The sequence below is a fragment of the Frieseomelitta varia genome, unplaced genomic scaffold (assembly GCF_011392965.1).
Source record: "Frieseomelitta varia isolate USP_RPSP 00005682 unplaced genomic scaffold, Fvar_1.2 scaffold_940, whole genome shotgun sequence".
In the NCBI taxonomy this organism is placed as follows: Eukaryota; Metazoa; Arthropoda; class Insecta; order Hymenoptera; family Apidae; genus Frieseomelitta; species Frieseomelitta varia.
Window position 1 is genome coordinate 405007 of NW_025110746.1, and position 23995 is coordinate 429001.

General features: G+C 42.4%; 1 protein-coding gene across 2 annotated transcripts in view; it reads right to left on the minus strand.

The window, feature by feature from the left end:
- Positions 1-23995, minus strand: part of LOC122537934 (discoidin domain-containing receptor 2-like) — a 63445-nt gene that overhangs the window by 4611 nt on the left and 34839 nt on the right. For both annotated transcript variants that reach the window (XM_043671600.1, XM_043671601.1), the window contains exons 3-5: positions 21751-21856; positions 14056-14287; positions 3546-4001 (exon numbers count right to left, since the gene is read on the minus strand). In XM_043671600.1, coding sequence (XP_043527535.1) covers positions 3546-4001; positions 14056-14287; positions 21751-21856 — 794 coding nt within the window. The remainder of the gene's footprint in view (positions 1-3545; positions 4002-14055; positions 14288-21750; positions 21857-23995) is intronic.

The window sequence follows — 23995 nt, forward strand, 5'->3', positions numbered from 1 at the left end:
TACGGATTTTCAAGGGAGCAGCATACCGTTGAAGCTTGTCTTGCCGGAGCAGCTCGTCGACGATGACGAGGGCCTCGACGACAAGGGTAGGAGTATGAGGAAGCCGAAGAAGACGAACGTGGCGGCCACGAAACCGTGCACAACCACCACCAGCCACTGTATATAGGAGCGTAGTATAGTATTCGAGGAACACGGGAGAGAATGAAAGAGAGAGACGAGGAGCGCGAAACTGGCGACGCTTTGAAGTGCTGTCTTTCAGAAGACGTGTCCTATCCGCGCGAGCGGTCGCTTGTTAATAGAAGGGGACGTTTAGGGACGGTTGCTACCATCTCACACCCCTTGCTCGCTCTCGTACCTCGAGCCATAGACTGCCGACTTGCCAGACTTGTCGGTATTGTATTTGAATACGTGGCGTATCTGCTCTCCGGCTCGTTGCTCGCTAGCATTGTGCGTACGTAAGAGAGAAAGAACAGCATCCGACCGCGAAGCTTGAGACCGTTTCTCTTGCTTCTCGACGTTCCCTTCTCGTCTTCCTTTTCGTCTTCCTTCTCCTCCGGAGAGAAGAAGCTCCTCTCCCCACTTTCGAGCCGATGCTGCCCCCGCCTTCGCCGCCTTTCGTTCGTTTTCCACCTCTCGGCCCGGGTTCCATCTCGCCCGGTCGCGAGCGCACAATCGAGCCCCGAGCCGGGTAATGAGGCGCTCCATTCAAATAAATCTTGATACCGGTAAGGAGAGAGTGTTTCGAGGCCTATTCTGTCGAGGAGCGCGCGCATCAACCGACGTCGACCCGGAAAACTTCCATTCTCCGTCGTTTGCCATTTCAAGGGATTCCCGTGGATCGCGCGGCTCATTGTCGCGTCGCGACGCGTCGCCAGGGATTAGAGTTCTTTAACATTTTCATCGTTCGCCCATTATCCCGAGATGTTTTCTTTTTTCTTTTTTTTTATTTCGCGTTTAAACCGGTACTTTGGCCGATCTAGATTGATGTATCATAAAAATATGTGAAATATGAAAAAAAATTGCGAATTGCGAAGTGGAAGAACTTTCATCTATCGACAGTGAAAAATATAAGTTAGGAAAACGATTATAAAATTCAGTATATCGACAATCTATCTTTCCGTTTGATTTTCAAATTGAATATTTATGTTTGTTACCCTCTTGAATAATTATGTAGACTAATGTTGGTTCAGGTAAATTAATTCGAACTTATTCCTATCTCAAATTCCTATCTAGTTTTATAAGAGTTCTTGTATCTTCCTCAACTACCTTTTTATTAAAACACTTCTTTCTTTCTTTTTTTTTTTTTTTCTTTGTCAAGCAAGTTGCATAGAAGTGAGAAAATTGACCTATCAGTCGCAATGTGACACTGTAGTCAATTCTTAGAATGAAAAAAAGAGATGTAAAACACAATGCTTCGCAGTTATGAAATAATAAAAACAGACGAGCCTCCTTTTTCAGCGCCGGTCCGTTTGATCGCGCGCTCTTCGCCTTCGCTTTCTCTCGTCGCTACTTAAGTACCAGAAAAAAGAGAATAAATCCGTCAGCCAATTTAGATATCTCGTAATTTAACGAGGAAGACAAAGAAAATGGAGACGACGGTGGCTCAACCTTCCCCGTGTCCGCTAAAACCTTCGTCCTCTCGTCCTTTCGAAACCTTTTTGCTTGTTTGTTGCGTCGAGGTCTGTTGGTTGCTCGATCATGGAGCAAAGGCCTCACCAGGGTAATGAGGGGCTCCATTGAAATAAATCTTGATACCAGGAAGGGGGAGGGGGGGGGGCATTATATAGAAATTCGTGGCCGGAAGCACGGGGGCGGGAGCTGGAAAATTCTTGCAGAAACGGGGAACGCCAGCCGGCGACCACCATCGCCAGCAGAGATTCTGTTGTGGCCACCGCCCGTTGTTATCACCCTGTGTAAAGTCGCGCGCCGGCTCGTTTCCTCTCTCTCCTTTCATCCGCTCCAGCCGAAGCTGCCAGAGGCCGACCGTTGTTGCGCCTCGTTACCCATTCCTACGTCCGACCTTGACTTCAACGCGAAAACTGGATTTCATGGCGCGCGCCGTCGTCTTTTTCTCTCCCGCGTTTCTCCTCGAGGGCGCGGAAGGCGTGAGGACTCGGCGCGTATTTTCGCCGCGATTGTCCGTCTCGTTCACCATTTTTCTCCCTTCGTCTCTTCCCTCCTTTTCTTCTTCTCTCTCATCCGGCAACGCGTCTACCTGGCTCTCCCTCGTTTCCCTTCTCTCCCTTTCCATCGGTATATTTATTTTTTTTTTCTTTCGCTCACCCCTGCCGAGTCACCGCCGCGGGCCCTTCCAATTTCCTCCCTGTCGTGCTCGTATATATTCGCTCTTTCTCTCTCTCTCTCTCTCTCTCTCTTCTCTTTTTTTCTTCACACGTTTTCGCGGATATTCGGTGAACGATCATAGAGGAAATTTGAAAATAACGCGGCCGGACTTGCGTTCGAAAGGGATCGCCAGTAAAGGGATTACGGTGGAAATTCTCTCTCCATCGTCGGACCAAATGGTATTGACGAACAGGAACGAATCAAAATATTAAAATTTAAAGCGGATGGATTAGGATGCGTGTCCCTTCCTCCCTTTCTTCTGCACTTTTCTGTTTCTATTTTCTTCGTTTCGTTCCATTGGAAGAAACGGACTTTATTTTATTTTTTAAGGAGAAATTGTAAGCGAATTTCATTATTTGACGAAGTGAAGGAGGGATGTTGCATGATGAAAGTGCTACCGGTACTGGCTCGACTTTCGCTCTACATGCTGCAGAACGTAAAATATGTACGTGACTATTCTCCGGGCCAAAAACCTGCCCGAGGGTTTGTTCGTGGGGATACGAAGATCACGACCCGCAAACGTTGGGGAAGGCTCTGGTTTCTCCTACCCGATTTTCCTCTGGTCTCTTCCTTTTTACTCTTTACCATCGAAATCACGACGCGACGCTAAATCAATACCGAACGTTTCGTTTTCGCCGGTAATCGTTTTCACCTCGTTCTATTTTATTACACGTCATATATAAAAGAAAGAAATATTGAGGATGTGCTATTAATCATGATAGATGCATGGACCACCTCGAACACTTGTCGCAGATGAATTTTTATGTAATGAAATTCAAGCCTAGTTTAACAATAGCTATATATTTAAAAGATGCAAGATATTTATCTTAAGCACGTAATAAATGAATATTCGGTATAACGAATCGTGACCGTTGAAGTAAATCTTTTGTGTTTCTGTGAAATGTGTATATCTTGTAATGTCTAGACTGTAATATCTTCAAATTTATATCAGTTTCATGAGAAAGTGTATATTAATAAATATAAAATTCTTGACCAATCATTGCTTTCGAATTATTCCACGTCTCTTAATATCGAGTTAATATCAATCGATCAAATAAATCAAACAACTGATCAATAAATCTCTCGACAAATTAATATTAATACAAGTCAACGAACTTCTCACTCGTTCTACCCAAAAGTATCGTTCATCGTGTTAATTATCGATTATATTAACTTCGGGCTATCGATTTCGCAAGAATTACCTGTACGTCCTTGGTGAATTGATTGTTGCAGAATATGTGCACGGCGGAGAACTCCCTGACGTGGTCGAACTCGAACTTGATCTCGAGAGGATGACCGGACCTGGTGTCGTTCCTCCATCCGACCCATCCCTGACCTCTGTCGTAATCATAGTAACTCATCTTGAAGTTATCCGGCCCGATCTTGCCGTCCGTCAGCTGTCCCAAGCCGCGCAGAAGCTGGCCGTCCCAGTAACCGTCGTAAGTCGCGTCGAAGAACTCCCAGTTGCCGCGTTTGTCGCCCTGCGGCATCGAGTACGAGACGATCCCGTCGTTCCACGGGCAACCGTACAACTCTACCCGCATGCAAACGGTACGACGATGATAGCTGTACGGCCAGAAGCGAACTTTACTCGCCCACATCGGCGGCTCTAACTCGTGCTTCGACTCCAGGTAGGTGTTCGTGTTCCCTTTGATCACCTGTGGACAGACACAGTTTCCCAATGAAGTCAACAAATCTTTTCGCTTTGTTGATAAATTGTTTGACAAATCGAAATACGATGAATCGAGGATCAAATTCTGTTCTGTTAAATCTGTTCTATCCATTTAATATCGGAGAATTCCAAACATGCGATTAAATTTTGTCTTCTACCTAGATCTTATAATTTTGTGAAATACAAGTGAAATAAAGTGTCTATAATGTTATGATGGATTATTGTTTAATCCTGAGTGAGTTGAGGCCTATAATTGATTTAAAAAAGAAAAAGTAACCAAGACACGGTTTTTTACGTACAATAGATTTTACAATTTCGTAAGGAACTTGAAGCGTCTATGATATTATGATAAATTATTGTACAATCCGGAATGAGTTAGAGCATAAAATTAATATTTTTCTTCTTCTTCCATTTTTCTTTAATGTCGCATCGACAGCGAGGTCATTAGTGACGAAATTAATATTATTATTTTCATGGGAAATAAATAATAATGCGAGGGAAGAAATTTTTATACATTCATGCAAAAATCATTCGAATTTTTTAAAATACAAATTGACCACTCTGGTAATTCTATTTCCAACATCATTCTTTCTAAATACTGGAATTCCATTCCATTGCACATCAAATCTCAATTTATATCGATAGATGTAATAATAAAACCTAACCCAAACCTAATCCATACCACAGTCGATAAAATCCAGTTTTTAAATCCACAGCATGAGCACGTTGCGATCTCGGGTAATTAAAAGAAATTCAAATAACTGGATTGCGCCGCTGAAAACTCGGATGCGTTCGACGATCGAGACGAAAGGTCGTTATTAACACCCGACATAAAGTCGCTCGAGGGATATCCTCGTTGAATAATTCATCCAGCGGCTGGAAACCGCACGGATACGTACTCGCTGAAATTACGATTCGGCTCTCGGGGCGTATCATTGAAATACCATAAACTATCGGCGATGGTATCGATAATGAAGATTCGAACGGCGTGCGTGTACACCTGTCGGGATCACGACCGCGATGAACCACGGTCACGTAACTGGGCACACGTGAGAATATCGCACGCTCGTGGAGTCGAGCGCCGCTGTCGAGCCTCGGTAAGTGGAAAATAAGAGGTCCTTTGTTTCGCAGGGACGAGCTTCGGCGACGCTGCACGAGAAATTCTCGATCCTCTGACGCGATACAACCGCCTCGTCTTGTCTCGTCTCGTCTCGTCTCGTCTCGTCGTGGCATTCGTGCTCGCGGGCCACGCCGGTAGAATAGAACGCCGGCGTTGTGTTCCGTCTGAGAACGCGTGAAACGAGAAATCGCGGCACCCAGGAACGCCCACGACATTTCTGAAGCCGCGAGCGTTCCCTCCGAGCGTCTCGCCGCTTTCTAAAAGAATTTCCAGGTTCAAGAGGTTTTGAAATATATCGCCGGCGTTGCTGGCCGCTGGATCTTATTTGGAACGGCGAGCAACATTCCGGGTTCGAGGTTTCGAAGCAACTCTTCGGAAAGTTTATTTCGATGCTGGTTTTAAACTGAGTTCTATAAACTTTTCGAAGTTTATCCAGATCCAGCAGGTTTCAACGTCAACGTGTGGAAAAGATTGTGTAAACGTGAGGCATTCAACGCATTCTTCGAAAAGGATACTTCGATTAATTGAGATGTTTCCTACTTTTTCTTTTTTCTTTTCTTTCTTTCGTTAGCTTAATTGGCTGTGATCGAAGAAATCTCGTCTTATAATTAGACGATTCAGAAGCTGTTAGATATTTCATTTGAGCTTTGATAGAGATACTTTAGTTTAGGAAATGATTTTGTAACATCAGCTTCAGAAATTTTGGGAATCCAATTTCACAGGATACGAAATAACTCTCGAAGTGATTCTATTATCGAAGTTGAATACCTCTATTTTGTTTCCTCTTTAAAATTGTAATGTCTCATAATTGCGAGAACCAACGTATCTTAAATTCAGTATTAAATTTCTCGGAAACTGAGATTCCATAATTGCAAAGTATCGTCGATATAGGCGCACTTATTATCAGCACCATTCCAATGAATACGCGACGAAACCTAGTTGTTAGTTGTCAAAATTTCAACGTCCGCGAAAACCGTCGACGAAAACGGTCTCTCTTCTCTCATTTTTCTTTTTTTTTGTTTGTTCGAATCAGACTTCTTTCAGAAGCGTTTACAGGCGCATATTTCAGTCCCTTAACGAGCGCACGGCGCGCTCATTAAGCCACTGTAACGAAGTCGAAACGAAACGTTGTCCGCGGCGCGACGCCAGCCGGAATTTCACGCGTGTCGACTCATTGTGTTTCGTTTCGATGCGCCAAACATCAGCTAGAAAGTCGCGGAGGGAATAACGAGCGCGAATAAAACGGTGTCAGCCACCAGGTCTCCCAATTACCGGGCCGCCACGCCGCAGAACGTGCTCGGCCCCCGTGGCCCGACGATCATCTTTTAATCGCGTTTCCTGGAGCCATGATCGTGTGGCCTCCGCTTTGCGAATTGGAAAAGCACCCTCGTTCCGGGGAATATCAGATACGGTAGACAAACGTTCTATCACAGAGAGGATCGTGCTTACTCTGTAACTGCCTGCCTTCAGGTTTAGCTGACATCTATAGGATAGCCAGAACTCAACGAACGATCAAAGCGTGTTTTGTTTTCTGTTAGATCAAAAAACCTTCCAAATTTTTAAATCGCGATAAAGGAGTCTCGGAACGAGATTCCTCTCAGACAACATTGTATCCGTCTATTTGATATTTTATGGGAATAAAAGTGAATCAAATTGTGCATGTCTGCACATCATTTTTGTGAATTTGAATGTATGTATATGTTTATGCAGTTCTTCATCAGTTTCTCTTTCGAATAAGAAAATACTGCAAAATAGTACAAACAATGTAATATCTATAATACTTAGAGATATGTGTAATATTTTTAATGATGTACAACGTACGTACATATCTAACATCAAAGTTAAATTTCCGACTGATCCGACACGAGCCATTCAACAATAGATAAGACTTCTAACACCAACAGTTCCTTCAAACAGTTAGTTGAAAACAAAAATGTTTCCACCACCCGTTCGAAAACACAAAGAGAGATCAAAGTTAAAAGGCACAGGCTGCTCATCAAACAATCCGATAACGCCAATAAATCCCCGTTACTTCGGGGATCGAACGCAATCAAAGGCCCTCTCACGCGCGTTGCTTTTAATCGGCTCTGACGATCCGCGAAAGGGTCGCCACAAATTTCCAGCTTATTCCGAGAAAAGTCCCGGCTGGCTCGCGTGTGATCGCCGCCGCGGGGGAATGAAACGCGCGACGGCGAAAATACGACGGCATTTACGAGCCGTCGACTCGCCCGACCAAGAAAAATAAGTAATCTCGATATTTATCCGCGCGCCCACGCGACTCCGCTCAAAGACATTTCCGCGCCGACTGAAACCATCTTACTTCTTTTGAAAAACGAAAAAAAAAAAGAAAGAAAAGAAACGAAGAAAGGAAGAGAGAAAGTAGACAAAACACAGAGTGTGACGTGAAGTTTCGGTTCCGAATGGAATTAGCAAACTCTAACTTATGTATCCGAGTCAAGTTCAATGTTTAACTTTTCTATTTGAATTATCTGACACTTCCTCTTATTTTAGATCCGAGCGTGACCCGCAGCTGTCTGCAGTAGAACTACCAAAGTGGTCAAAATGATCAATTTTTTAATTTTTGGGACATTCTATAGACACGAAACAGTGTGTTTTTAAATATTTAGATAATTTTTCGTAAAATATACATATCGGTTAACGAATGGGTTCGAAATACCGCGATAGATTTTTATGTTCTGACATGCTGTGTGTAAAATTTTACTGCCATCGTTTTTGAACGGATCATGTTCATTAACCAATCACCCATTATAAAGTTTCTCTATTTGTTGGACTTCAATGTCTACGATGGAAATTTTATTTTGATCGTCTGTAGTTACAGCGTTGGAAATACTTGCAGTGTTCCGATCCGACAACCGAGTGTACGAGGCTGCTCGCGAGATATTCGATGATATCTCCCGTTCCGAGATTGTCTCGGCGTGATTTTTCATAGACAGATTCCAACGATAGCACGAGGAAACCTGGTAGGGCGTGGCGCACCACCAACGCCCATTTTATGTTAATGTTTCCGCGCGTCTCGATCCCGAAACGTCCACGGTAGCCTGCCACCGAACAGAAGCCGCGTTGATGGCCCCGTGTCGTCGAGTAAGATCGTGACGGATAAGCTGTCTGACGGTTTAATTAGACGGATATACGCGACGGGTGGTCCGAGGTACGGCCTCACGAATTTTCCTGGCCTGTTTCGCGGGACAAGTCCAACGACCTCTCGCAGATCCTCCGAGCCATTTGCCGCTGCCTCCGTCTAATGAAATGGAGATTTGCGAAAATATCTGTGAAGCTACTCTTACTCGAAAGGGACCGCGGGTCTCTTATGAATTTGAAAACACAGGCTACTGCCACAGAGATCGTTGCTGATGCGCGAAATTAATTATGAAAGATAAGGAACTTGTACACTCCCGTTCAAGAATTCAGAGCACGTTCAAAGCTTCTGAAGGAGATAACGATTCCTTCGAGTAAATAAATATTTTGTTTAGAATGTCATTTTATGCTGTTCTTGGTTCTTAAATGCAAAAAGTGAAATACTCCTGCCTGAAAGTCTTTTATTTTTAATATATAATACTCGTCGTGTATACATATTTTATAATGTAATATCATGCAATGATACAATAATTTAATAATGATATAACACAATACAATATATTGATATATATAACAGAGTCTTTATCTTGCAAAGTATATTTTATATTTATTGTTTTTGATTATATTATGTATATTTATTATAAATACAGTAATTTAGGTAATTTATATTTATTACAAAAATATAGTACTTGTCCCAAGATTTCTGAATAGAATATATGTATCCCTACGTGCAAAAGACGGAAGAAATAAATAATATTTTGTACAATAAATAATCCGGGACACGTTTATTATTATGAAAAACGCGTGTAATTTAAAAATTGTATCATTCACGAGACAAATACCGATTCAGTCGGTCCGACTATCGAAAATAAAAAGTGTCCCAGCCGGAGTGTGTTCGTAAAACCTGTTTGTCCCTTTCAGAAGTATCTGTAAGCCCGCATCAATATTTTCTAATATACACGCGCTTGAAATATTCAGACCCTTAATCCTGTTAATTTTGAAACGAGACGATGCTTCTTAGCTCATTAAGATATACGATCGAAACTTCGTGACTCATCCGCGAACGAGAACTCATTCTTGACCATCTCTTGTTTTCTCGTGAAAGTGTACAATAACTCCCATTCGTCGATCATGTCACCTATTATGACAAATCGACGCGTGAAGTTTCATCGGAAAACAAAAACTACCGATATTTCACGGGAACGAGTCATAGCTCGGCCAGACAGCCAACAAGTTTGTGCGAGGGATCAACGAGGTAATTTATGCTCGTTTCGCTATCTCCGTCGTGCCAAATGCGGTCGTTGAAAAATATTAGACGCGTCCCCGACAGTTTTTCGTCTTTTTTTTTTTTCCCCCTCGCGTACCATTCGGACGGGCTGCAAAAGTGGTCGAGTCGTTGACAAGCGCGCGCCATGTTCGTACCACCGACGTTGCCTGGTCCTGGCCGAGCTGTTACCGAGAGATTATTCGTCGGATAAGCCGAGTGTCGTTGTGTAATTAAGCGGGGAGAACAGAGGACCCTCGCAGCAGGCACGAAAGAGACACGAATTTCTGCAGATTTATTCCCGGTAATCGCGCGGAGTTTCGTTTGGGTGGGCCGTTTCGTTTCGGACAGGTTCTAACGAATCTCGCTCCGAGCGACTCTCTTTCTCCATGGCAGCGCGCTTCCACGAAGAACCAACGTCATCGATACGCGGTTTCCTTTTTTTCAACCGGTTTCCTGGTTTGTTTGCGATCCTCTCGTGCCGGCCGCGCCTAATTAAACTGTTTTATGGCGCGGATTAAACGAAAGCGAGAATCAGCGGGTGTCCTGATGACCGTAATTTACAACCGATCTTCGTGGAAGTAAATTTCGTTGGCTGTGAAGCACTAATCGAGGAAAGAGTAATCGGAGACATTGCGGTTAAGTTGTCTTATCGTTGGTTTCCTCTTCGTAAAGATTAACATTGAATTTCTAAGTATGTTGATATATCTACCGGTTGTCGAGTGAAATTTAATTGTAGAAATTAAAATGATTGATTAATATTTTTGAAATTACGTTGACTTCCGTATGGCTGAGGATTTTAATTAATATTCTGGAAGTAAAACGTTATATGTTCGATTTAGACAATTCGATACTTTCGCGACTGCAGACAAATTTTAAAAAGATGCTCAGAAGAAAATTATCAATTATTATGTTGTACTAGTACGTTGCCACCTACTCATAATTTTCACAGTGTAATTTGAGTAATTTCCTGTACAAACATGTTCGAAACAAACTTGTTGCGGATCACTTGAAAAAATGATATCGTATTCACCAAAATATTTATCAATGAATTGCAATGAATGGCAATCGACGTCAAATTTAACATTAAATTAATTAATAAATTTTAGTACTATCAACTGTCAATGATCGCTATATCAGTCGGTACAAGTAACAAGGATCAACATACCTAATATCACAATTATTCGTTACATAACATTAGAAACTCGAAATAGATCTATCATTATATCGTAACGAAAGCAGAAAGTTCGAAGGGAAAAGAGCTTGGCCAGCACGGAGGAACAGTAGTTTTTCTCCGAATAAACACTTTCACTAACAACCTTTTCTAACAGCCCTGATTAACGAGAAGAAAGTGCGTGCTAGAAAGTTCTTTTTTCCCGCGAAGGGGGAAATAACCTCGCTGCCTGGAGAATGTTATTTCACTACCGCATGTAAATGGAGTCGCGATGCTTGAATAAGGGTGGTTAAATTTCGTCGAGTTCGACCTTCGTGCGATGTGCGGCTCGCTAGGTTCGATCGACCTCGACTATTCAAGCCATGTACAAGCCTATGTAGGTGAGTCGAAATCGTCTGACCCGCGAGCAAGCACGCGACGACTTTCCCTTCCCTCGTTTTATTGATCCACCCTCCTATACAAATAAGCTCGAAGCACCCTCTCTACGTACTAACTTCCAAGGAAATCCACCTCGTCAACTGGACGTTCACCTCCTTCTTTCTTTTCTTCCTTTTCGTTTTTTTATTCTTTTTTTTTATTCTCTCCCTCTTTCTCTCTTTTTATTTCCTTGCTTTCCATCCATTTTCTGTTCTCGAGGATCGTTCGCCATCGAAACGAACGTCCGCAAATAAAACAAAAACACGCGGCTGGAAAATAAATAACGTCATCGTCGACGAAATGACTTATATTGGTTCCCGCGTCGCTTCTCGGGACAAACACGTATCACGAAACAGGGCAAGTTCTCCACCAGAGAGAGAGAGAGAGAGTTCTCTCCCAGCTGGCCATTCCTTTTTCCGCTAGTTTCCACCAGGCAATGATAAATCGCGCGATGCGACTGAAAACAATGTCAGTAAGTTCTAAGTGATTTATATTTATTCCGTAGCCAACGTTGCAGTAGGTTATCGTAACTAACTCTTCGCAACTTCGGCTACTTGGTCTTCGACGGAGGTCAGATGTTCCTTTGCGAGGATGTGGAATGATGGATTCGGTTACTTGGGTAACTCGTACAAGAGTCGCCTCGTTTCCAAAGTCGTCAATCTTTCGGACTTGTCGATCTTTCGCCACATTCATCACTTGCGAAGATTAAAAAATTTATTTTCAATTTTCTTGACGTGGACAATTTCTAGCTAAAGTGTGATGAACTTTTTCGTTCCTTCTTTCACATTACGTGCGCATATTCTCAGTCAAAAATCTTAGAACAATTTATCATTAATTATATTTGGCACTCAGTTAATAAGAATCAATAAAATATTAATATATTAACAATTGTACTAACTTTTAACCGGCGTCGTTGGATATTGGAAACAATAACTAAACTTTTACATTAATTTCTAGGGAGATTCTAAGATAAAATTAAATACTCATATTTTAATGTAATATAAACCGAGTGACTCAAATACTCCCAAACACTTTCGAACAGGACACTTCTCGTCACAGTGCTGGGCTAAACCGTATTTTCAGTAAAATTAATTAAGTCTAACGCACATTTCTTTATGATATACTTCTACTGGACGGAAAAAGAGATTCAACGACCAAAAACGCGTTGCATTCTCGCGTGGAACTCGAGAGAGAGTATCTTTCTCCGATGTTGGAAAAAATCTCAAGCATCCGGCGAATATAATACGCGGCGCAAAACTTATAACACCCACGTCAACGCGACGGTCGGGAATTCTTGGCGAACGCGTGGTCGGTGCGCGCGAAGGACAGTTCATTCATCGACGTCAACCCGTTTTCTCTGCCTCGAATTCGTCGGATTCTCGGCGCGAGTAGAAGACGTACGCGCGTAGTAATAAATGAACGACTATTGTTGCCCCTATTGTTGCCGGTTGCTAATTAAAGTGGCGCGAGTTCACGGTTACCGATTTATTCCAGTAAATTGCCATCGAAGCGGAGCCGCGCGCCACTTTTGAGACGGTGCATATTGCGCCCGAGATTTACGTCTTGTTAACGTCACGGTTTAGTTACCGGGGCCCGGTCGCCACTGTCTGCACGCGGACCCTGCGCGGACAACCCGCCACAAATCATTCCCAATAATCCACGGTGCTCTGCTCGTTTTACGCGCATAACCCCGCAAGCAGACTAAATTTAACCGCCGCGATTCCGCTTACGCGCGACCTCTCGCGCCGATCTGGCCCGCCGCTGAATTGTTGCCACCGGTTAATTGAATTGAATTATGCGCCTCTTGTGTGCCGTGCGCGCCGCTCTCCCACGACCGCGAATGCTAAACACACGCGTATCGATCGTTAACCGACCTCTCGTGCCTCTCTTACTTACGCGTTTACTGGCGAGCCTGAAAATTTCAGAAACGATCGGGCTCCGTTCCCTTTCTCGTTCAAATTGCGATGAGAAAAAATTGGCTTTGGCCAGAAGAATTGGCACAATTGTACGAATCGAATGCTTTTCAAATGTTTTCATTTTTTTATATTTTTAGATATTTTATTGCGAATCTGTTGTTGCTTCACTTGTCCATCGCTTTCCAACAAACGTGACGAGTAAAGATTTTTAGTACTGTAGATATGTAGAATTTCTGTTCGTTTATGTTAGATAGCTTTACATCTGAGGACAGTGACCCGTTTCATATCTAATATTCAGTAGAATTGCCATTAACGATCGAGAATTCCTTTGCCTCGAATAAAATAAAAGTACAAGCTTCTTTTTTTTCTTTTTTTAATGAAAGAAACGTAATACATATATCGTTTATAATTGATAAGCTCGCGGACAATATGACAGTAATAAGTCTTCTCTGTCGTCTGTTTGAAATCGAGCTAGTTTTTTCCTTTGAACATTAGTCAGAATGCATTAGTAGAGAACAGAAAGGGCCAGATAATGGAGAATAAAATAACCTTAGATACCCAAGTACATATAACAGACTAGGCCTTTAAACTTCAAATAAAATTCACGTACGTCATAAATGTATCCTATCAATTTCTTCGAAACACGCGAATTTGAACGGGGACTCGTGCGTTCGTCTATCTCGATTTAAGTAGATATCTCTATTTCCTGTCAGACGACGAACGTCACGCCGTAAACTCGACTCGACTCGACTCGACTCAACGTCAATTCTACTCGTGCGTCTGATCGATCAGCTTGCCTGGAACCGCGCGGCTAACAACTGTACGATCCCCGACTTCCGACAATGCGCGACAGTTTATAACGAGAAAGATTCTCTCTCCTTCCTCTGTTTAAGGCTCGATACTTCCCGCGGAAAGCTACTTAGGTACTCGCCCAGATAGAAGTCGCAATCGACACCTTCGGTAGACTGCCGGTAACTGGTAAGCCTGGTCAATTATCGCGACACCTTTGAGACGACGACGACGACGACGACGACGACGACGACGATTACTTACCTCCTCGCCCCGAACGTCCCTGTATCGAACCCACTTGCCGAGCTTCGGCCTCCAGTACTCCAACATGTACGCCTCCGAGTATTCGACGCCTTGGCCGTTGCCGAAGCGTCCCTGAGTGCCGGTGGCGGTGATCATGTGGACCGTGTGAAGATCGATTTCCAACCACTCGCGCGGTTCCGTCGTGATCTGCTGCTTCGGGCACCAGGCACCTCCGTGGCTCTCTTGCCTCAGCCTGCAAGGGTAAATATTTACACTGAGATTACCGGTATTCTATCTCTTCTTCGTGTCTTTTCTCTCTTTTTTTTTTCTCTTTCTGTCGCGTCCCTCTTTCTCTCGAAAATAGAGATTTCCAAAGATTTTTTTTTCTCTCTCTTTTCTTTTTTTTCCGTTTCAGTCCAGAGAAACGAGAACGTTGAATCATTTTCCTGCGGCCAACGCAGATTGTAGGAAAACATGGAAATTTTTCTAGGCCTCCCGTTGGGGATTTCGGTGTGTGTAACTTAATTTTCGTGCGACGAATATGGGCTATGTACACGGAGGAACGACGCGTCGGAGTGTTTAAGCAGCGTAATTGATATTTGAACGATTCTACGTGCCACTTTCCACCCGGTTTAATCTCTTTCTTTTTCCTCTTTTTTTCTTTCTCTTTTTCGACGAAAACCAGGAATTGGAAAATTTCCATGTTTTATTGGAATAAGAATAATGTGTACAGATCGTGATACGCATAGATTTTTTTAGAAAGTAAACAAGCGTGATATGTATTTATTGAATATATTTCTTTTAAATAATAACCACGAGTGCGTACAGTTTTAAATTAAAAAAGACGAGAAAAAACAACCACGAGCCTATAAATTCTCAAATTTCAGAAAATAAACATAACGTTTGAGTGATTGCGACGTACGCAAATATTAAATATCTTTTTTAAACAACAACCAACGAGCCAACAATTTTTTAAATTTAAAAAAGAAAAATACGGAATAAATGTACGGCAAGTACTTCTGATATTCGTAAATCCATAAACTTAAAACAAAAAAAAAAAAAAAAAAAAACAGCTACGAGTTCGTAAATTCTCAAATTTCTAAAAAAAAAGACTAACACGCGGATAATTCTGACATTCGTAAACAAGCACGAATTGTTAAATTTGGAAAAAATGGAACATATGCAGATGCTTCTGATATTTTCTCATGTTATAAAATATGCGAATAATCGTGACATTCACGAATGCTAAATATTCTTTTGTAAATCAAATTTTGAAATTTAACAAACATGGAATGAGCGTATGCAGCTGGTTGTGATATTTATAATCATTATTTTTTCAAAGGTAAAGTAAATTCTTCGGTTTCAAAGAATAAGACTAACGTATGACGTTCACAAATGTTAAACATTCTTTTCAATCCCCTGCCCTACGATTGTCTTAGTGAAACTCATATATAACTCGTATTTGTTAATCTTCAATTCGAAGAATTGAAATTTCAAACCTCGTCAGACAAGAATTCGCTTTCCAATTCGAATCGAGCCAAAGGAGATACCCGACGCTGTAAGACGAGGTCTTAAACAGCTACCGCGAATCCATAAACTTTCAACTTTTAAGAAATCCAACAAGAACGCGCTAACGTAGACACTCGTGCAATATCCATAAACATTCTACTTAAGAAAGCACTGCAGGCCACGAACCGATAAACTTCCAAGCCTCGATAAAAGAAAAACAGCGGTACGCGTAAACGATTGTGACACACGTGCAAAACGTTTCGCACGTCTGAGACACCCAGCCGTTTCAAGCGAAATAACGTTCACCGGTTGCTGATTGCCTGACGAGTTTTCGCAAAGTCGCGGCAATTACTGCGAATCGAGTCGCCGCGTACGCGCGTATGTACGTCGTACATATTCACGACGCCTTTTCGTCGCGATCGTGCGCGGACGTCGGCAATTGACGTGCCGATAAGAATCAGCCGATAAGGCGGTAGGCAAAGAGAGGATATGACGGTATAATCGGAAACGTTACATCGACGGGGGAAAGGAAATCGTATAAATACGTGATCCAGCCGGTGGCTGACGGATAACCGTCACCTCTGCCAGGTCCCCGATACCGGGGTGAAATTATAATTTATCGATCGAGCCGGAGCCACCGGATGGCATGAATTAAAGATGAGCTGGCTACCGGCGCGGAGAACGGGGAAGCCACTCTTCCGAGAGCCGGCTAATAATTGTATTCGCACATACCTTTCGTCCGCGGCATTAAAAATCTCCCTTTACTTTCGTCCGTAGACGATCCCGCGCGATTGTCGCGGGAAAACACGCCCAGCCGGAGGAATGCTGGCACCGATTCGATCGCTAGGAGAAACGAAAGGAATCCGGAGAGTACGTGTACTCGCGTTCGATTAGAAACGTCTCACTTGACGACTGTCGTTGATTTCGTTACTTAATTGTCGTCAGTTCGTCTTGTACGGAATTTACATAATATTTTTTTTTATAAAGAATTTGTATTCTTATTCGCGGTGAGATCGAGACAGAGACGAGGAATTGAAAAATTTGCTTTCGAATACTTTATGTATTATTCGTGCGTTATTGATTTATCATTATTAATTTTAATTCCCCCTATTTAATTATTCCCCATTTTATTAACTTTATTATTCATTTATAAATATATATATATATAAATAAATTATATACAAAATATTAACTTAATTAATAATTTAACTATGATTATAGAAGATTAAAATATTATAGATATAAGAGATTATTTTCTTTCAAGATTATTAATAATTGGCTTTCTCTTGTTTCGACTCTGAAGAAGAATACTACATCAGCAACTGTTTATACGTTGGTATAATTTCTTTATTTTACACTTCACTAAAAGTAGAGTTTCAGTATTTGTTTGTCGAATGCCTCACTTTCCGCCAAGTTCTTGAACTTTTTTACGTGAAATTACAATTAGAACGCATCGAGAACTTTCAGATTCCACCATTCTACTAAAAAACTACTTCACATTCGTTTCTTTGGGAAACTTTCTTACAGAAGATAAAGTTCTTCAAGAACTCAAAAATCATTCTACACCTCGAGAGAATAATCGTTTCCTTAAAATATTTTAACATGAAATTCTTCGACGTGTGAAAACTTGTGTTATATTTCAAAGAAATACTTATTTCTCCTTCGATACAAGAATATATTGGGCTAAAAAAAAAGAAGTTGTTCAATTCCCTGCATTTCTCGCAGACTACGTTACTTGCGAAAGTAACTACAAGTTTACCCTCGAAGCTACTTCTTCCCGAAAATCGAACTCTTGCCTTCGCGTTTCACCTTTGATGCGTGGCAACAAACACGTCCCCTTGCTAGTCACTTTGAAACTCAATTTCAACAATAAAAAAAAGAGAGAGAGAGAGAGAGAGAGAGAGAAAAAGGAAAGAAAAACGAAAACTGCACACGGCCCTCTCCGGCCAAGATTACTTTCGAACATCGCCGCCCCAAAGAGCGCAAAGAAGCCGCCCGCCAGCATCGCGTCTCGAACACGGCTGGAGCAGAGAAAGAAAAAGAGAAAGAGAGAAAGAGTGGTAGTAGTAGGCCGAGCCGAACGAATTCGCCGGGGTCCAGGGTTATACACGTCGTCGAAAGTATTCGCAATAAAGAGGTGATGCTGGCGTGGCAGCCTCTCTGCTCCGTCAGAATTCGAAGCGTTACTTTGACACGGAGCCCTGGTAAAAGCGGCCTTGTCCCTGAAAGAGTGAACGAGTGGGGGAGAACTAGAACTAGAAGAGTGAATGCACGTGGTGGAAAAGAAGAAACCGAGCACGCTGACGGCGAGAAGGGCGAACGAACAGGCGAAGATGGCAAGGAAAGAGAAGGATCAGCAAGGTAAATAGAAAGACGCGGAGGGTAGGCGCGGGAGAGAGGCAGGATACATACAGCGCAGCGAAAGACCATAACTCATAGCCCATTAAGTGAGCTCGAACTGCCTTGGCTGCCACTTTGATACAGTCCAGAGCATCAAAGGCATTCCGCGGCCTCGCTCGTGCCACCCGGCCACCGCGATAAATCTCCGGAGCGGACGATCGCGCGGACTTTCAGCCGCGAGCGTGAACGACGTTTCCGAGCCGGGTCGGCGGAGTCGTCGAAAGCGCGATACCACCGAGACGAACGGGCCCGATTATCGAGAGAAATGGTTCGCCGAACCCGAGCCAACAACGGCGAGACACTTCTCGGATGATTTGTCGCTGCCGGCAGAAAGAGTGGGAAGAAAGCAGCTTCCGTTGCTGGTCCTTTCGTCCAGCGATCACGCGCTGCGACACGATGAAAACGTTCTTCCGTGAACGTGTCGACCGTGGACCCGGAGCCGAGGTTGTGCTCGAGCGGCCACGCGAACGCGAAGACAAACGACGGGTACTCGTCGGATGCTGGGAGCCTGTGCTCGCTCTCTTATTTACACGCGTCGGATTTCTTTTTTCAGTTCCTCGCGAAGTTTACCAGTTTCCTTTGGCTTTTTTGTTGTTGTTTGCTCTCGGCAAGCGAGCAGGGCTTTGGGTTACGTTTTCGTACATACTACGCGACGCATAGCGCGCCCCTTTCGCCCTGAGTGGATGAAAGGAGAGTGTGTACGCTGGCGTATTTAACTCTCTTCTCGTCCTGGATTATTCCTCTCGAGTAGAAAAGACATCTTCTAGCTTTCGTCCAGTTGTTACTTGGTTCTCCAGAAATGAAACAATCTTGGGAATTGTAGAAGAAATATATTACGAGATGAATTTCAAGTGATTCTCGCTGATGTCATTCTAACAATAAATGAGCAGCAGATCGGCAGGTGTTGATTGACAAATTAGTTCGAGTTTAATTAAGAGAATTGAGGAACATTATCTGAATTACAGAAGTATTCATATCCTCGCGTTATTAAATTTAAATAATTAATCGTCCATAACAATGCACAATATACGCTCTATAATATTTTAACAATGAAACTCGATACTTTGTTTATTAAAAATATAACATCTCATTATAATTATAAATGGAAACTTGTCATATAAATGGAATAAATATAAATGGAAATGTTATGAATGGAATTGTAAATGAAAACGAATTTAATAATTACGAAGACAAAAAATATATATCTGCATACGACACGCCTGCAACGGTACGATAAAGATTTTCTTAAACCGTACGTACACTCACTTCTTCATCCGATAATTCTCCCATAAGGAAGTCGAACGTTGTAAGAATTCCTGCGAATATGGAAAATGGAGGAGTCCGCGATGTGGAAATATTCGAGAACGAAATGTACTTACGTTTCACGAGAGTACGTCGCGAAAGAGGCGAGCCATGTACACGTAATACGAGTTAGATTCGCGTATTTTAGGGTAAACGGGAGTCGTATGGGGCAAATAGGGTATTCACCGGGAAGCCCGTAGTATCAGGAAGCCATGGAAGTGCCGTTGAAGAAGGTCTAGACGGTCTCCATCGGTAAAGAGTGTGTGCACAAGCGACGATATCGGTATTGCATCGAAAAGGCTTTCCTTGCTTTATATCGTGGCCGAAAAGAAAAAAAGAAAAAAAAAAGAAAAAGAAAAATGGGGGAAGGACGGGGGAGAGAAAGAGAAAAGGGAAACGTCGCGATACCTTCTTACAGGTTAAACTTCCAATTATCGTACCGGCATTAATGCAGCTTTTCAACGAAATTCCCCGGACCATAAACATGTTCACGCCTCCTCATCGTGTTTCTCTGAATTCTACGGTGACGCTTAAAAGCCAGGGACCACCCATTGCTATCAAAGAAGTTCGTAAATGTCGCTCGTGTTAATAAAATATTTCTTCTTTGAATAGAATGTGCATAAAACAGACAAAATTAGCAACGTCCTTTTTCGTTTTCAACAACTCTTCGTCTCTTTCATCAGAATCTCATTTGTTGTTATTGTGATATTTTGTCAGTCTGCATTAGCTATAAAATTCGAATGTTTGAATACTTTCAGAGGTTACGAACTTTTGTTCTTTTTCCTCTCTTTTAAGAATTCAATTTCTGCCTCTTTCCTCTCTCTCTCTCTCTCTCTCTCTCTCTCTCTCTCTCTCTTGGAAACTCCATGATATTTTGATATTTTACTCATGAACTTCAGTCAGTCTGTATTAGCTATATTTAAATACTTTTAGAAAGTGTAAATATTTCATTACTTCGTATTTATTTTTTTCATCTTGAGAATGCAATTTTCAATCTCTTTATAATCCTATATAATCATGAATTCCTTTACTAATTAAATACAACAATATTTTTATAGCTTCAATATTTTTATATTAGTGACTCTGATACCTGTCTTATATTAGCGTTCTCGAGATTTTCAAATTTAGAAAATTTACCCTTCGCAGTTGGACAACGATTGCGGAGGACGTTGCCGATCGTTAAAATTCTCGTAAAGCGGTAAACGATTCGCGCGGTCTCGGTTCGTTAACGCCGCCGGTGGTCCTCGTCCCGGGGCATCGTAATTCGGGCATTCTGTCTATATCATCTCGTTGAACGTGACACCGCGTGGAATCCTCTCTTTGGAATGGTAATTAGCTGGCACGTATAATCAAAGGAATACGCGAAGTCCACGTTAACGATGCCTAAGAGCTTCGGAACGTTCGATACAAATGGCCGTGCATGCGGGACATCCCGCGTCATTAATCCTCATTGCGGCTTGAAGGCCGAATTAGACGTGCAGTTTAGTAGTCGGTGATTAATACGGTGACCGGGGTCGTCTCGAGTCTCGATCGTGAGCTATCTCGGCCGTGGACAGGATGACGGACAGGAAGAGGATCATCCGTTTAAGCCGTAGAAAGCATTCAGAGTCAGAAATGTTATCGTGCCGCACGAGCCGTCCCCGATTCGTTTTCTTTTTCTGTCGTCAAACATTTTCCTCCTCCTCCGCCGCCGCCGCCGCCGCCGCCGCCGCCGCACAATCGCGCTCGCGCATCAATCTGCATCGCGTTTTAAACCGTCCGTCAACCCCGCTTGATAAATCCTTCTCCGTTCGGGAAAGAACGCACCGATATTATTTATCTCGCTGACAAATTTCAGAGTGAATTATGTCCGATCGGTCTCAGACAGAGATTTCGGAGAACGGCAATTGATAATAAAGTATTTAGGTGACAGTTTCTGGAATGGTTCAGAGTGGGACTGGAAAAGCAGATGAGATGGTCGAGGCAGAATTGTTGCAGTTTGATTTCTAAAATAGGATATTCGCGGAATAATTATATTTTACTTTAGTTTCTGCTGATAGTTTGTACATAGAAGCCTTACTTACCGATTCTACGAAAATTGAAAATTCTTTCTAAAAAAAAAAATAATTCCGAGATTAATTGAAAGCAAACGAAAAATTCTGAAGATCGTTATTCTCCTGTTTGGACAAAAGAAATTAGCCAATTCTCTTGGAAGAGAAATTCAAACCTATCAACCAAATTTCCTCAATTTGCAATAGTCGAGCTTCGCGTGAGCGTAAAATAACAAAAAAAGAAAAAGAAAAAAAGTAATTTTGCCGTGAAACAAAATCTTTCGCCGCGTAGATCGCTGGCAATTCACCCCCGAATATATCGGCTAACGAAGCGTACTGATTTCGGAGAATTGCATCTCTGCCCCGGGCGCAGCGCACAAAGGGGTTAATTTTATCATATTTCCGAATGTGTATTGCATCGCATCTGCATAATGTGCTGTATAAACGAGACAGTAATACACGGTAATTCACTCACCGTCCGTGATGCGGCCCGACGTTTCCGCTATCGAAACTCGAACTCGCTGTGATGTCTGCATCGGGAATCGCACCAGATTCCATCCCCAGGGGTGCGATGCATTGTGCTGCAAACAAAGGAAATTGCTTTGATTATATACACGTTCGTATTCGTTCCGCGCGTATTTTCGCCCTGAGGAGGGTGTGATTACCACTCGAACGCTTTAATTGCTCTGAATAATCATAATATTAATTTGAACGCATTCCTTTGTGCTCGCTTATGGTTGTATTCTGGCCAAATTGTTAGCATGTTTCTATTCATCGCGCGCTATGGCTATTAGTTTCTACATCTCTGTTTGTCCCTGTTTGTGAAAGTCTCGGAATTTAATCACGTTCTTCTTCCCCTCCCCCCTTCGTTTCTCTTTATTAATAAGTTACTTTATTAATAAGCTACTATTGATACATCAATGTATGAACTGTTATACGTTAAAGAAAAGATGGTGCTCGAAACTTCTAAACGAGACTCGTACACGTAATCTTAACGCAAGTGATTAAACACACTTAGACGTACTTGAACCACAACCATCTATACAAGTATCAAAATGAAGAAAGAAGAAAGGAACAATATTATACTTGACGAGCAGTATAATACACCGAAAGCAGCACGCAGTGCCCAGTGGTGGCAAGTTCACCATCTGTTTTCGCCTGGCTGTCAGCCATCGTCAGATGATATCTGCGAGTTTCGCGCCGTTATTTTCGGCCGGGCGCGGTTCATCGAGCGGTTCATTACACGTTTCGAACGGCCTCTAACCAACTGGCGCGTGATTACGAGACAGGGGGAAGGGCGTGGTGCACACTCCCGTGGGCCACGTCGTATTTTTCTCCAGGAACGACGCCTCGGCGATAATTGCGATACACCGTGGCACGATACCAAGAAACGCTTTTCAATCACCGGTGCAAAGGCGCGAGAAACGTTCCCGACCGTCCGAAATTACACGTCGGAACTGGTTCCTTCGCTACACGCGACGCGATCAGGCCATCGTCGTGCAAATAAAAAGCCATCGGGTTGTCCGCCTTCTCGTCGAGCGAGAAGGGGCCATCAAAGCGGGTCTGTTTACTCGAACGCGTGAAATCGGACTTCCCGGGAATACGAGGATAACGTACGAGCGTTTAGTGGAAAAACCGAGGCGGCGTAGAGAACGAGAGGACGCGACCGCCATTTGCGGCGTGAGCTCGATAAACCTAGCGCGCGAAAGAGGAGGATCGGGTTCGCCGGAAAACACGGTGGCCAAACGACAGCCGTTTCCTCGAGCTGCACACTCGGGAACGTCAATTACGATCGCGATCGTTTGCTGTGTACCCTGCCAACGTCTTAAATTCACGACCGTCGTCTGAGTACACAAACACGGTTTCACGGGGTATTCGAGGGTTTTAATTATTTTGAACAGCCGTCGGGGGTTAATTATAACGTCGTGAGACGTTTCGTGGAATTGCAGGATGAGAGGGGACGTTTAAACGTGGATTGTGGACTGAAAGAATTAGGTACGGAGTGACGGTGAAGCATCTTTCAACAGAAGTTTGTATCTTTGTTCTCTAATTTGTTAATTGAACGTTTAAATTGTGAGATTCCTAGCTCTATGATTTTAATGGAAATTTTTCTTTCAACGATCAAGGTAGATATTTCCATAATCATGAAGTTAAAAATCAACAATACATGTTTTTACAAGTATTTTAGATTAAAACAAAATGGATATCACCGACAAAAAATTTTAAACTGCTAGATAATAATGTAAAATCAAAAATGCACTTCCATTGTATTTATATATTGTGACGCAATATTTTATAAAAATTTAATAATTTGTCCTACAGACAAAACACGCAAATTTATAAAGAAGTGCAAGAAGAAATAGAAATAGACTGGAAGGTTTTATTACTATGTCCAAGATATTGAAAATTTAAATAACGAGATAATTCATCTTTTCTAATTAATGATTGTATTTTTTCCGAGATAAATTCAAGTAAATTTACAGATAAATTTTGTTATTATCTCTGACAGATGGACAATTCGAGCGACGAAGTAATTCATGCTCTCCAATCAACAATTTAACAAATAATCTTTTCCAGGATGAATTTTTCCAGCGGTAGATCTCTTCTAACCAACTTTTCACAACTTCCATCCGTGTCACTAATTAAGACACTTGTCGCTTGTTTACACAAACTTTTCAATTTCTGAAACAGTAAGTACTAACGAGTCGTTGGTAAAAAAA